Genomic DNA, 13723 nt, shown 5'->3' on the forward strand with positions numbered 1-13723 from the left:
GGTGACAGGCGGGAGCCCGGGGCTGGCGAGAAGCGCGCAGAACAGGGGCCACTGTAGCTTCTGTCTATTCTGGGCCCGGGATGGATGATGTCACCTCCAGCGGCAGTGGCAAGCGGAGTCATGAATCATCCATGAACTGGCCCAGCCTCCGAGATAATAAATCGGATGTCAGCACTGTGCGCTTTGCAGATCTGGTGCGGAGGCGCCAGCTTTGCCTGGGGGGCTGGGACGCGGGCACCGGTGCCGGAGACGCTCAGAGAGGAGGAGGTGCTTCCAATTATCTCCTGATATCAAGTGGAGGAAGAAATTTCAAATTCGTAGGGAGCGCTCAAAGGCGCGCAACTTTGATCACTGTGAAGTCGTGGCAGTTAGTTTGATGCGCCGCCGGGTTTGCCAACCCAACCTGAGGATTAGGAGAAGCACATCCACGCGGCGCTCCAGCTATTAATTACTGCTGCGCCCACCGGGCCAGCGACCGCAGACCTGCGGGTGTTACCACGCTGACCCTCAATTGCATTAATTTAGCTCAGAAACTCACTCCAGGATTGAATTTGGCAAATGTTCCTGCCTGGAAGGGTTTCTGGGACAACAGAAAGAAATCAAGGAGTCTGTTAGGCCGGCTCAGTGGTGTCTCGCTGTGTTTCTTTCGTATTTTTTCCCAGGGTGGAAGTCGGGGAAGGTATGGAAGGATGGCGAGGTTTGTGTTGTCCGTATGAATCCCCCTGATTTCTTTCTTTCTTCTTCTTCCTCTCTTCTACTTCTTTTTGGGGCCTTATTTTTATTTCCCTAAACAGCTGAGCCAATTGAATGAACCAACTGGAGACGCTGATTACCGTTCACATTCTCGGAGCTGGGAGTTTGGACAACTCCTAAGTGTATTGGTTACTCCTTGGCTTATAAAGAAATGACTGAGCTCTGAAAACTACTAAATTGAAATGTAAACCTCAGAGGTCTTAAAGTGTCTCAGACCAAAAAGTACTTTAACATCCTAAGGTCAGTTTCGGGGTCTCTGGCTACGCTAGACTTGGTCAGGACATGAACCATGTCAGGGTTTGGGGGCTGTTCTGGGTTGGGTAAAAGGTCTTTTCTCTAATTTCTGTTGCACACAGTGTTGCTGAGAGGGCGCAGCTGTGACAGGGACGTGTAGAGAGAGAGCAGAGGCTATGCGTGTCCACTGGGACTGCAGGCTGGTGGTGACCAGGGGGAGGTGCCCAACAGGCAGCACTGCTTAGCCGCCTGTATTAGTTTCCTGTGGCTGCTGTAACAAATGCCACAAACTGGAGGGGCTTAAAACAACAGAAATTTATTCTCTCACAGTTCCAGAAGTCTGAAATCAAGGCAGGCCCAGATCTCTCGAAGGTTCTAGGAGAAAATCTGTCCTGTGCCTTTCTCCTAGCTTCTGGTGTCGCCAGCCTTCCTTGGCTTATACCTGCATAACTCCACTCTCTGCCTCCGTGGTCATATGACATTCTCCTGGTATGTCTCTCTTCACATGTCCTCCCTCTTCTTAGAAGGGCACCGGTCACACTGGCTTAACTTACTGCAGTATGAACTCAAGTTTTCTTTTCTTTTTTGGTTAATCCTCACCTGAGGACATTTTTTTCCCCTACTCATTTTTAGAGTGAATGGGGTAGGGGGAGAGAAACATCGATGTGAGAGAGATACATCGACTGGTTGCCTCCCACATGCACCCCCCTCCTCCCCCGATTGGGGCTAGGGATCGAACCTGCAACCCAGGTACAGGCCTTTGTCTGGGAATCAAACCCTCAACCATTTGATGCTTGGGCCAGAGCTCTATCCACTGAGCCACACTCGCCAGGGCATATGACCTCATCTTAACTTCATTACACGTGCAAAGAACCTATCTCCAAATAATGTCGCACTGGGAGACCACAGGTTAGGACTTCAGTATATCTTTTGGGGTGGGGGGGATACAATTCAGCCACAATACCCTCCCATCTTGGAAAACTTGACAGCATCCACCAACAGTCATCTAGAGTCTTAACCTTTCTCCAATTAGCACGCCTTCATTCCCCAAGGAATGACACTAACAGTATTCTTATGAGCAGTAAAATAACAGTAGTTATTATGATAATAATAAAGTTAAATTTACCGGTAGTCTCCTAAGCATCAGATGCTTTGCACAGATTACCTCACCTAAACCTCACAAGGCCATGAGTTAATAACGTTAGCCACTCAACAGATGAGAAAACTGAGGCCGAGAGGAGTTAAGTAGCTTGCCCAAGGCCACACAGCTCATTAGTGGTAGCTCTAAAATTTGAACCCAGCAGTGTGCCTCAGACCTATGCTCTCACCTGTTTACATGGCCCAGACACCCCACAGGTTATTAACTGGGACACTCGCCTTGACTCTTAAGTTGAAAGCAACAGGACACACTTGCCACATGGTGTAAGGTCCCCTTGCCACATGGTGTAAGGTCCCCACGTTTATTAATCATAACTTGGGTTAGGAAAATGCCTTTAACTCTTTTTCCTATTAAATTAAAAAGCACTTTGAACTCCTAGAACCAAGGGTCTCCCCTTTCCAAACTCTCTCCCCTCTGGTCTGGAATAAACTCAAGGAAACTGGTTTCCTTTCAGACCCGGGCCAGTCTGGCTAGTCTATTAATAGGACGTTGTCTGGGAGGAGCAAAGCCTACTAAGAAAATCCTCATCTATCTATCTGACTGTCTGTTTATGGAAAAAAAAAGACAGAGGCGACTCAGAGGCAAAGGATTTTCAGCTGCATATAATCATGTCTTGTAAGGAGCTGCTCAGTCCCTCTTCCTGGCAGGACAGAACCTCAGACGAGGCAGGGCCCATACCTCATCCAACACAGTCTGAGACACCACATGTCATACCAGCCCCATAATCACAACCAAGTTTAAAAATATTTACCCATAATGTCAGAAACGAAGTGACAACAGTTATTGTGTTAGGGGTGGGTGACATTTAAAAAAAAATTCTCATGTTGTTATATTACTGTATTTACAATTCAAGTTGGAATGAATTTTAAAAGCTTACAATAAGAAAGTAAATGTTTGAATGGGTAGTAAATGCACACAGTACAAAAATTCAAAAGGTAAATGAATATACAATAACAAGTTTGCCCACCTCTTTGTACCTCTTGTTGGTTCTTCCTCTTCCCCAGAGGCAAATAGTGTTTTTTATTTATGTATATTTGCAATCTATGAGTATATGTACATGTGCATAAAACATACTCGAGTACCTACCATGGCCAGAGACTGTCACGCTTATTTACTGGTGCAAGCCTCAAGCTACCCCAGGATCATCATTCCTATTTATAGATGAGAAACCTGAGCCACAGAAAGGTAAAGCAACTTGCCAAGGTCACACAGCTATTAAGTCACAGCTTAGACTCACACACCAGCTGCCTGGCTCTGGAGCGTGTGCCATTTCACTCTCCGTTACCAGTTTTGTGAGTGTCCTTTCAGAAATATTCTACGCACAGGCAAGCAGATATTTTTGTATGTGAAGAGAGGGAAGCATTATTTTTAAAGACTAGAGCCCTAAAAATTCAAACACAGGTTTTAGTCTGCCTAAAGAGGTTAAAACCTATGGTCTCCTTTAAACGGAAAGGAAAGAACTAGGACCACTGGGCACTGACCACTTGCTGTGGGCACTTTATCAGCAGATTCACTTAAACTCCTACAGAGCAGGTGAGCTGCTCCGCAGTGAGCCGCACAGGCCCATGCGAAAGCTGGGACTGGAAACCAAGCACGGTCAACACCGAAACCTACGCTCTTTCTAGCCCCCTGTGCTGATAGTCATCTTCAGATGAGCTGGAAAACTCCCTCTGATCCCCAAGGCGCAAAGCAGGAGCTCAAGTCCGGAGCTGCACAGTAACCTGGGCTCCTCTAGGAGCCTCCAGTCCCAGCAGGAGGCAGCCGCCCTGGCTTCTGGTCCCTTGGGCCACTCCGCTATGGCCCCTACCAGCACCGTGATGCAAAGAAAGCGGGTGCTTTTAATCAAGTCACCAAGCTAAAGGCTCCTTTCTCGTCAGGCCTCCACACTCTTCCTGCACCGAGATCTTAAAACATGCCATGAGAGTCAGCTTCGGCCTCTGGGAACAGGCCCGAACAAAAGCCTCGCTGTCCCTCTCTCCACAAAGTCATTTCTGGGTCAGTGAAGTTGCTGACCCCGGCCCACTCTCTCTGGTTCTGTGGGCCGCCGCCAGGGGGGAGGCAGGAAGACCTATTAGCTCACCACCCTTTTGGTGCCAGGGCTTTTATTCCAAAGGAAAGAAGTTTAAGATTTATCTTTGTGCTAAAGAAACTGCACAGCGTCCAGGGTGCCAAGCTCCCCTGGCATAGGAGGCCCCTGTCCCCAGCTGCGTTGTTAGCGAGTCGAGGGTTTCCACTCCTCCGCGTGCACAAAGCAAAGCAGGTGGACAGAAAGAAGCCACCGTGCAGATGAATATCTCGAGAGACAGCCCGGATGGGCGCTGCCGGAATTCACTTAGTGCAGGGAAAAAAAATTAAAGCACATTCCGAGCTTTCCTGTCAGAAATAAAATTACGGTCTCAGATCGATGTTGCCAGGGCTGGGGTATCTCCAGGAATCTTTAATGGCCTCCTCTACATGTTTTCAGATTCACATTCCCCTTCAACCCTGCCCTTTTAATTGGTTATTTGCGAGGTCATGTTTGCACCAATTTCTCGGGAAGGCTAATGGTGTTTATTTAACGAGAAAATAAAATGTGCAGACAGCTCCGGGCGCAGGTCTCTGAAAGATGGCTGGGGGTGGGGGCTGCGGCTCCTCACCCCTCCCCTCCCTCGCTGCAAGTTCCTCATAGACACCTTGTCGGCTCTGGAGAAGGGGCTGAGATGGGTCAGGTGACAGGCCAGGCCTTAAAAGGGCATGTGCTGGGGGCCAGGGAGCAGGGCAAGGCTGCATGGCCTCTGGGCAAAGCCCCGCAAGGGTGCACCCCTCAGTGGGTACATAAGAATGCCCACCCCACAAGCACAGCCCTGGCTTTAGAATGAGCCCAGACGGAAGCACAGAACCTTGGGTTCTGAGAATCTAGTGGAGGTAAGAGGCTGTTTATGCCACTGTGGGACTTGCTAACCCCTCGTCGTTCTAATCCCAGTGTGCCCAACACCAAGACTGTGCACAAGAGGATCCCACAGAATCTCTCCAGTACCCTATGGCAGCAACTAATGTCCACATCACTGCCAGGCCCTGCCCCCTAGTCTCTTCTATCTGAGTGGACTGGAGGAGACTCAATGGCTTTTTCTGCCATTCTGAGTCTGCCCTTGAGTCCTAGTTTACCAGTATCTTTCTTAAGTAGCTGCCCCCCACTGACTGTGGCCCACTGGGAATAAGACTGTCACCTAACCGGATCTTGACCTCCACTTGCGTTAAGGAACCCAATGGCATGCTTGATGGCCACATTGTACTATGGACTGACGGAAAGCTCTGTACGGCCCAGACCCTTGGTCGGTGTTCGTGGTCTATGACAGAGCAGCAGCTTTCCTGTCAACTGGTTTCCAATTCAGGTGCAGAATTGGGCTCAGTGCCAATAAAGATCAGCTACTGGTTTCCAGGTTTCCAACAAACCCTTTACTTAACTCTTATCTCAGACTCGGGGGAGAGTGCAATGGGTGCCCAACGCCATCAGCAACTAGCACAGGGACAAGCGAGCAGATCTGAGAGGTGGAGGAAATGCAAAGGGCCCAAGGCCCCCAGGGCAGGTGGACCTGGCAGCAAATGTTGCTCCAGACCCCAGCCATGGGGACCAGGATTTTGCAAGATGCCCTCACATCAGTCACATCAGCACCAGAAGCCTCACCGTGAGCTGTGATTCCACAAACCCCAATCCCACCTTCTACCCCATCCAACGACCCTTTCCCACCCAGGGGGGACTTACGCTCTTTGCCAAACACACTTCTTCCATTGCACAATGTCAATTTTACAGGTGGCAGAGTCCCAACACTCTTCCCCAGGTAAATAGTGAGAATGCTGGGAGCGCATTAGTAAAAACACGAATAGACTATCTTTGACATCCCAGTCCTACAAATGAAGCAATGCTGTTTTATTTTTAATTTAATTTAATGCCTTTGTGAAACTCTTTTTACACCCGCGCCCCCCCAACCCTGTCTTGGGAAATAGGCACCAAAACACATAAATCATTACAGTGTGATTCTTAATCATTTTAGTGTAGATAAAAGAGTCGGTATGGACTTCAGAAGTCAATTTCAAAAGTGAGTGTCTGGCAGGTAGTCAGGACATTAAGGGTTGTTTTTCTCCATAGAAAAGCATTATCTTCTATCACAAGTTCGGCTCCATCTTCCTGGCACCATTTTAATAAATAAACTGATTACACAAATTATGAAGGCCCTAAACTTCAGCCAGCTGCTTTTCAGGCCAGAAACGACATCGTACAAGGTCCCAGGGACAAGCCAAGCTCAGTCCCACTGCTCTGCGGTTGAGCCTGCAGAAAGCTCGTCCCCCTAGCCGCATGGGTCCACCACTGCCTGTCCAGCCACCCTGGGAAAGGCCCATCTGCGGTTCACGAAACCACCCCCGGGATGAGGTCAGCACAGCGAGGGGCTCTGCTGGGGGCGGGACACTGTGTCAGAACTGCTGCTCCTCTCCAAAGCCATTAGCATTGCACTTAATAAGCGGCTGCTAACAGTTGGGAGAGGAGTCATCCATCACGCTGATCTGTATTTTCTCTCAGTGTATCCTGTTCCTTTGCCTCTGGCACTGTTCTGGAGCAAACAGGCCTGCTGGGTAATGGAAGCCACAGAGAGTGAGAGGGCTCTGAGTCCCCTCTGCCCTCTGCCAGACACCACTCCCTCTCCAGCTGACCCTCACCAGGCATCCGATTAGCTGCTGAGACATCAGGCTCATTTCCATTGGGCCCCCAACCACCAGGTCTCCCCTGATGGGCCAGACATGGAGGGACCTGGCAGTGCAGGGTTCATGATCCTCTAGCCCTGGGGTCAAGGGGAGGGACAGCTGAGGCTCCCCTGGAACAACGCTCATGGAGGGGGCTCTCTTCCCCCATGAGGAGGTGAGTGGGAGATGTATTTCAGCAACAAGCTTCCCCACATTCCACTTTCTCCAACAGGGCTGATGTGGGGAGAGAGGGGACAGAGACCTGAACCTTATCTTTCCCTTCCTCTGGCTCTCAACCTCTCAGTCTTTGCCAACCAGAGAGCGAATTAGAAAGGACAGCACCTTGTGGCTTCTGCCCTCCTCGCCCCTCCCCTCCAGCCCCACTCTGGGATCAATACCTAATACTGAATTCAAGATCTTATCTGAATTTTGCAAGGATAAAGCAACAAACTTTCCCCCATGATTAAATCCTTTGATGATCAGCCCAATATTTTCTACACCACCTCCAATAACTTTTAGAGAGCAAATGAAATGACCAAGAAAACTGGAAACCACCACTCTCCCTCCCCTGGGAAACGAATAATCTTGGGGAAGGCCAGGCAATGAAGTGATGGGCAGGGCCAAGGGAAGCCCAACTTCTACCAGTAGCTCAGCTCCTGCCTGGCAATAAGAACCTCCCATTTCGCATTCCAAAACGCTACGTGCCTCAGTTTCCCCATCTGGAAATGGAGGTGCACTGTGGTCCACCAAGAGTAGGTGTGGAGAAAGACTAATAAAGAGGAGGTGCTCAAGCCCTTAAAATCAACAGCTTCCCTGCTTTAAACCACTGCCTGGCATGGTGTTGGCAGAGTGGCTAAGAGCACGGGCTTCTGTCTGACTCCAGTGGGACTCTGGGCAGCTGGGTTCACCTATCAATGTCTGTCATAAAGATTCAGCAGTATGGGCGGGCACTGCGCTAAGTATTTGTATGTAAGTGTCACGCGTTAGCATGGCTTGGTTAACGCAGAATCCCCTGGACCACCCTAGTGAGTGCCATGAGGGGACTCCCAGGTCCCCCTCAGGACCCGCTGGGAGTGCTGCCGGAGGATGGCCCTGGTGGTCCGCCCCCTCCAGGATTTCCTTAGTACAAGCCCAAGGTCACATCTGCATCAGGGTGGCCTGCATCCAATGACTGACGGACATACGGGTATAAAGCCAGCCCTCTCACCCAGGCTGGGTCAGCCATCCTCAGAACTCCCCATGACACTGCAGGTGGGCTGGGCCCTCTGCCCGCTCCTCATCACATTAATTCTCATCTCAGGGGACCCAGCCTACACCTGCTCACCTCCCTCCCCTCGCTAAGAAAATAAAAATAGAAAAGGGAATTCATCTTGGACATTCTCTCAGTTAAAAAGCTAAAACGCAGAAACATACTTCAGGTTCTGGAGCTCCTTGATCCCAGATCCTAGATTTTCCGAAGAGGAGCCTGACGTGTTCAGAGAGGGTAGAGAAAGTATCCCCACTAAAAATCAAGGGGGCAGCAGGAGCTCGAACGGTGCCCCTCTGAGAAGGTGGGAAGACCCCACACCTCTGTGCAAGTCAGCTGCTATCCAACCTTCTTCCTGCTTCCAGGATGGGGACACACATCCTGGGTGGGCTCACTGTCTCCTGTCCCCTGAATCCTTTCCCATGGTGCCAGCAGGTCCAGATGCAGATGTAACATGGGAAGAGACACAGGCTGGTGCTTCTGGGAACAGAAGCAAACGGCTGTTTGGATGTAACTGCAGGCCACCCTCGTTCCTAAGGGACCAGCAGGGAATGGGGACAGAAGGTGGCCACTGTGGGGCAAGGAGTGGAAATTCTGCCCTGACCTCTGTCTCATAATGGCGAGCGGGGCCTGCATGGTCCCCCGAGCCTGGCCAACTGGACTGTCCCAAGGCTAGGCCCAGTCCCAGGGAATTTTCCCTGCACGGCAGCTGTCACGACTCCAAGGGTCACAGGTGGTTCTCAGAATGCCCAGGGTTCAGGACGAGGCAGCACCCCAGGCTGCCCAGCGGGTCCGGGCTAGAAGCTGGACGAGGGCTGAGCAAGGCTGTGGCAGCGGAGAGGCTCCTGGCCGGGCTCTTTAAGAAGAAACCAGAGGCAGTGCCAGCCTCAGAGGCGTCCTCGACTTCTGCTGCTGCAGCATTTTCCTCTCGATAAGATAACAGAAACCAGGAGGCTGAGGAGGTACAGGGAAGGCTGGGGCAAGGTGGCTGCAGGGGATTCTATTTTCTTGTGCTTATCACCTGACTCCAAATGCACATTCCATCAGGCCAGGGATGTGGGGCCCACTGGCTCTGTATAGATGATTTGTGCTTCTTTCCTCCCTAACTGTTCTGAGTCACTGAAGTATTACCCCAGCTCTAGGCCGCAGTTCAAGGAGAAGCTCCTCCTCAGCTGCTGAGAGGGGCTAAGCCCCATCCCGCACAGAGAAACGCTGGGGAGCAGGTTTCCACCCGGGAGGAAGGGAGGCAGCATGTCAGGGCCTTCCTGTTGAAACTTCTAGGTGCCCCTCCCCTCCTGCCGCTCTTCTCCCGCCCCCGCAGCATCAGGCTGGCCCCCAAGGCTGCAGCCGCTTGGGCTGCTTCATGGGCGCGGGGCCTGTGCAGTCACACGCAGCCCCTCTGCTCAGAAGGGCTCTGCTTTGGGTTGAATGCTCTGCTGTCATCTTACTTATTGTTGATTAAGACACCCCACCCATCATCTTGTTCTGACTTAATAAGTTATGTAAGGGGTCCTGCATCTCCCACAGGAATCAGAAACTCTGGCAGGGCAGCCTTAAGGAGGCCAGGGCAGGTCCTGCTTTGCTGAGGCAGGACTGTGCACACAACAGGGCCTCTGCCCACCCACCTACCCACCCATGCCTACCAGAAGTCCTGACTTGGCAGAGTGAGTGAGGACGGCCCTGTAGCCATTCTGAGCACTGGCCTGTGGAATGGAGCTCCCTCCACCGAACAGCAGGAAACACCTCCTCACCCAGTCACACAGGGACTGCCACCCCTTTGCTGCACCCAGCCATGACCACAGCAGGGGGCAACTGGGTTAAAAATAAGAGAGAACTTTTCCTGGCACCTGGGAGCCGATGTCCTGAGTGTGAATCCACCTCTGTCAGTTGCTGGACACAGAACCACCAGCCCTCTCGGTCCCTCAGAGGACAAACCTCTTTCCCTGCACAGCTGTGAGGGTGAAGTGAGATGACTTACCATCTCCTCCAGCCCAGAGCCTGACACAGAGCAGGAGAGTTAAAATACCTTTTCATTCATTGACATTCAAAAAAGAGTAACAACAATACTGCCTGGAGGCGGCTTGGGAATCTTCCAGGATTATAAATTCTAACACTGAACACTAGACTAGTGCCTTATCCACCCTGAAAATAAACACATGAAAACATTTTCAGCAAACCCATCCCCATGTGGAGACAACAGAGAAAGAGCAGAATTTGAAACTGGCAGTCCTAGGTTTGAGTACCTGCTCTGACCTTGGGTGTAGCAGTTACCCGCTCTGAGCTTTGGTTATCTCATCAGCAAAATGGAGATAATGATATATTAATAATAAGAACTATCATTTACCCACAGTTGAAGACAAACAATCCTATAGAAAATCTCACCCCCATTTTACAGATGAATAAAACTGAGGCACAAAGAAGTTTAGTGATTTTCCCCTCGTTACAATAACCCTCCTGCAACTGCCGTGAGGATGTGATGAGGCAATGATATGGAAGCCATACATTCAGATGCAATGTGGGTGATGACACCGGATCACTGGGCATTAATCCTCACTGTCATCTCTCAGCTCACTCCTGAGCAATGCAGAGGGCAAAGGCAGTCACTCTACACCTGGAAGCTCTTCTTTTCTCTCCCTGCCTCCCCTTACTCCTCCCCCTCCCGCCCTTCCCAACATATACACCATCGACACCCCAGAGTTCTGCCCAATTTTCCATTTCCCCTTTTGAGGATGCTGTAGAAGCACGAGGAGCCACCTACCAGGTCCAGTCAGGACACCCCCCCCACTTCTCCCACCCCGCCAGCAGCGATTCCCACTCCTTCCTCTCTCACTCAGCCTGCCTGATCCGCACAGGAGACAGACAGTCAGTGCTGGGTAACTGCTTCTAATCACAGGTGACAGCAAGAGTGTAAACAACACAAGAAACATCTAAATGCAATCCAAGTGGCATGGAAACACCGCTCACTCTGGCTCCTCTCAAGAACACGGCTTCCTGCCAGCCTCCTTCGGAAGCTCTGCTCATTAACGCCCTGTTAGTAGGAACCCTGCCCTGTTAATAGGAAGCCTGGGAACCAGGAGCTTCCAGAGGACAGGAGAGCAGGACGCTGAACCATAACCTTTGACCCTACTTCCCCTGGGGTGGATTTTCTAGATTCGCCCAACTTTCTGTTTAAAGCAATAATATTAACAGTTTCTTTCTGGGGGGAGGAGGGAGACATGGAAGTTAGAGACCCCTTTCAGAATCTGTCTAAAGCTAGGGATACTCTCCCAAGAAAAGTACAAACATAAAACATTCTGTGTGTCATTCCAAGGGCTCACAGACACCAGGTTGAGACCCATTTTCTGAAACATCGATGGGGCTGCAAGAGCACAGGAGGAGATGCAGGCGCAGACACACTCCAAACATTCCCAGGGCAGAAAGAGGATTTTCTAGTCTGTGCGGCTTCGCACATCACATAAGCCTACAAGGTGTTTTTTCTCTCTCTCTCTCTCTTTTGGCTCTTCAGATTGACAGTGTGCTCTAAACCACCTCCTTCAATGCAAATTGGAAACTCAATTGAGTAATTACTATGAATAATTTCCACTTGGATCACTCAGTGCTGAGGTTTAGCAAGGATAAGCGAGCCAGGTGAGAGGTGCGTGGGAACTGCATCGGGTGTGTCTGCACGGTTCACTGGCAACTCCCGGGCCAGAAGGACGTGGTGTCCTGCACTGCCCAGGACCTGACTCTGTGCTGCTGTGGCCCTCCATTAATACCGATCTTCAACAGGTGGTCAACTCTACCTGCTCCATTCTGGGAGATTCACTGTATCTTTTGTCTGTGGGCCTGGGGTGAGAAGAGGCAGAGGGGCAACCTTCGCAAACTGGGGCTCTTACCTCTGTGCCTGTTGGTGGTCTTATCAAACATCAGCATTGCGTCTTCTACCTGCAAAACAAATACAGAACAGAGCCCGCTTTAGGGATTTTAACAAGACATTATACGGGGGCGTCCGTTATAGAAGTCATAGCTGCTCATTAAACGCTATCTGAAAATACAAAAACTTAGGAAAAATGTCACTTGTCTTTTGGTCTTTCCACCTAGAGTGCCTGGAGTGACTTCCCTGTGTGCTCGTGGTTAGAAAGGGCCGAGCACTGTTCACTGGGGCTCACAGGCTCACAAATGGGCTCGGGGGCCTGAGCTAAGCTGGCTGAGAATAGAAATCATGGGTTATTCATTCCTCACGCCTCCCAGACTATAGTCTCCGACGGAGGGGAAAGACATTGGGTGAAGCAATAAAACCAGGTTGAAAATGGTGCCTCCAGACAAATCAAATCCATTTTTCCAGACGCTATCAAATATAATAGGGGAAAAAGCAAAGTCCAGGTAAGAATGGAAGAGGGGGGCAGGCAAGCCGGATGCAAACCTCCGAGGGACTGGCCTCACTTAAAAATCTCTTCTGGAGTCAGGGCCCCATTTTGTTGCTAAGCAACCGAGCCTGAACAAACAGGCTCCTGGGGCCTTCCCCTTCTGGTCCCCATTTCTGAAGTCGGTTACTGGGAGGAAAATGGCCTTGCATGGTGACTGCTCCTCCAGCAGGAAGCTGCCCTCTCTCCCCAGTATCAGGCTGACGGGAGTAGGTGATGCTAGCTGGAGACACTGCGTGTTCAGCAGACCCTTCCCGGTCCAGAGGCTCCACGAGCCCCCCAGGCAGGCGCCTGCTGAGGCCACACACAACACAGCATCTGCCTCCCGAGCACCATTCAAGCAAAACCACCAGAAGACCAACTGGTTTGTTTGTACACAGGGTAGTCACACTTGAGCATACGGTGCTGTAGATTCAGACCCTGGGCCTCCATTAGAATTCCAATGCCTGGGGTGAGGGTGGGTGGGGGTGAGGCCTGCTGGGTATCGCGCAGGTAAACGTGACATCTGTTTCACACCCATCTCCATATTTTCTAAGATGTTTGCCAAGTCCTTATTTTGAGCTAAAAATGTCTAAACAGTAAGAAAAACAGCCTCCCTTCTGTGTTGGCCATGTTTTGGTACTGAAGCTCAGATCCCCTTAGGAAATAAATATTTTGAATTTTGACAATAATGTATTTTCAAACCCCCTTTTCAACAGTGCATAATTGGCTCCCTCTTTTTCTTCCTAAGTCTGGGCGTTTTCTGAAGCTACCCTCCCAACATTCGCTCCATCCTGGTGAGCAACAGGGAGGAGCTGTGTATATTTTTTAGGGCAACCATTGTTGGAACGAATAGAGCTCTTTCCTCTATAGTCCAGTTGTACAATGGGACTAGCAAAGACCCCCTGAATAGATAAAGTGTCAGGGCGAAAGAAAAATTCTATTAACACTTTACAAAATAAAACATCTAAGAAGTAGCTAGAGAGGAAAGAGAAAGGGAAAAAAAAAATCAATCTGGATAAGTCCCGGTGCTTGGGGGAGAGAAAACTTTTCAGCAATTGCAAAGCACATTAATTCAGAGAAGCCATCAATGCAATGGAAATCTGGCAGAACAGCAAGAGCTGAGACGGGAGCAATTTGAATATACAAAGACTGAACAGAATGAAAAACACGGCTTCACATACGGGGCTGTTTCTCACGGTTCTATGTGAATCAAACAGAAGTGGCTTGTGT

The 13723-nt window shown here is 50.3% G+C and overlaps 1 protein-coding gene across 6 annotated transcripts in view; it reads right to left on the bottom strand.

Annotated features, from left to right (window-relative positions):
- The window catches only part of MSI2 (musashi RNA binding protein 2), a 338327-nt gene that overhangs the window by 101463 nt on the left and 223141 nt on the right, over window positions 1-13723 (bottom strand). For all 6 annotated transcript variants that reach the window (XM_081161067.1, XM_081161068.1, XM_081161066.1 and 3 more), the window contains one exon: window positions 11984-12032. In XM_081161067.1, coding sequence (XP_081017193.1) covers window positions 11984-12032 — 49 coding nt within the window. The remainder of the gene's footprint in view (window positions 1-11983; window positions 12033-13723) is intronic.

Source organism: Miniopterus schreibersii (genome assembly GCF_964146895.1).
Source record: "Miniopterus schreibersii genome assembly, chromosome: 16".
Lineage (NCBI taxonomy): Eukaryota > Metazoa > Chordata > Mammalia > Chiroptera > Miniopteridae > Miniopterus > Miniopterus schreibersii.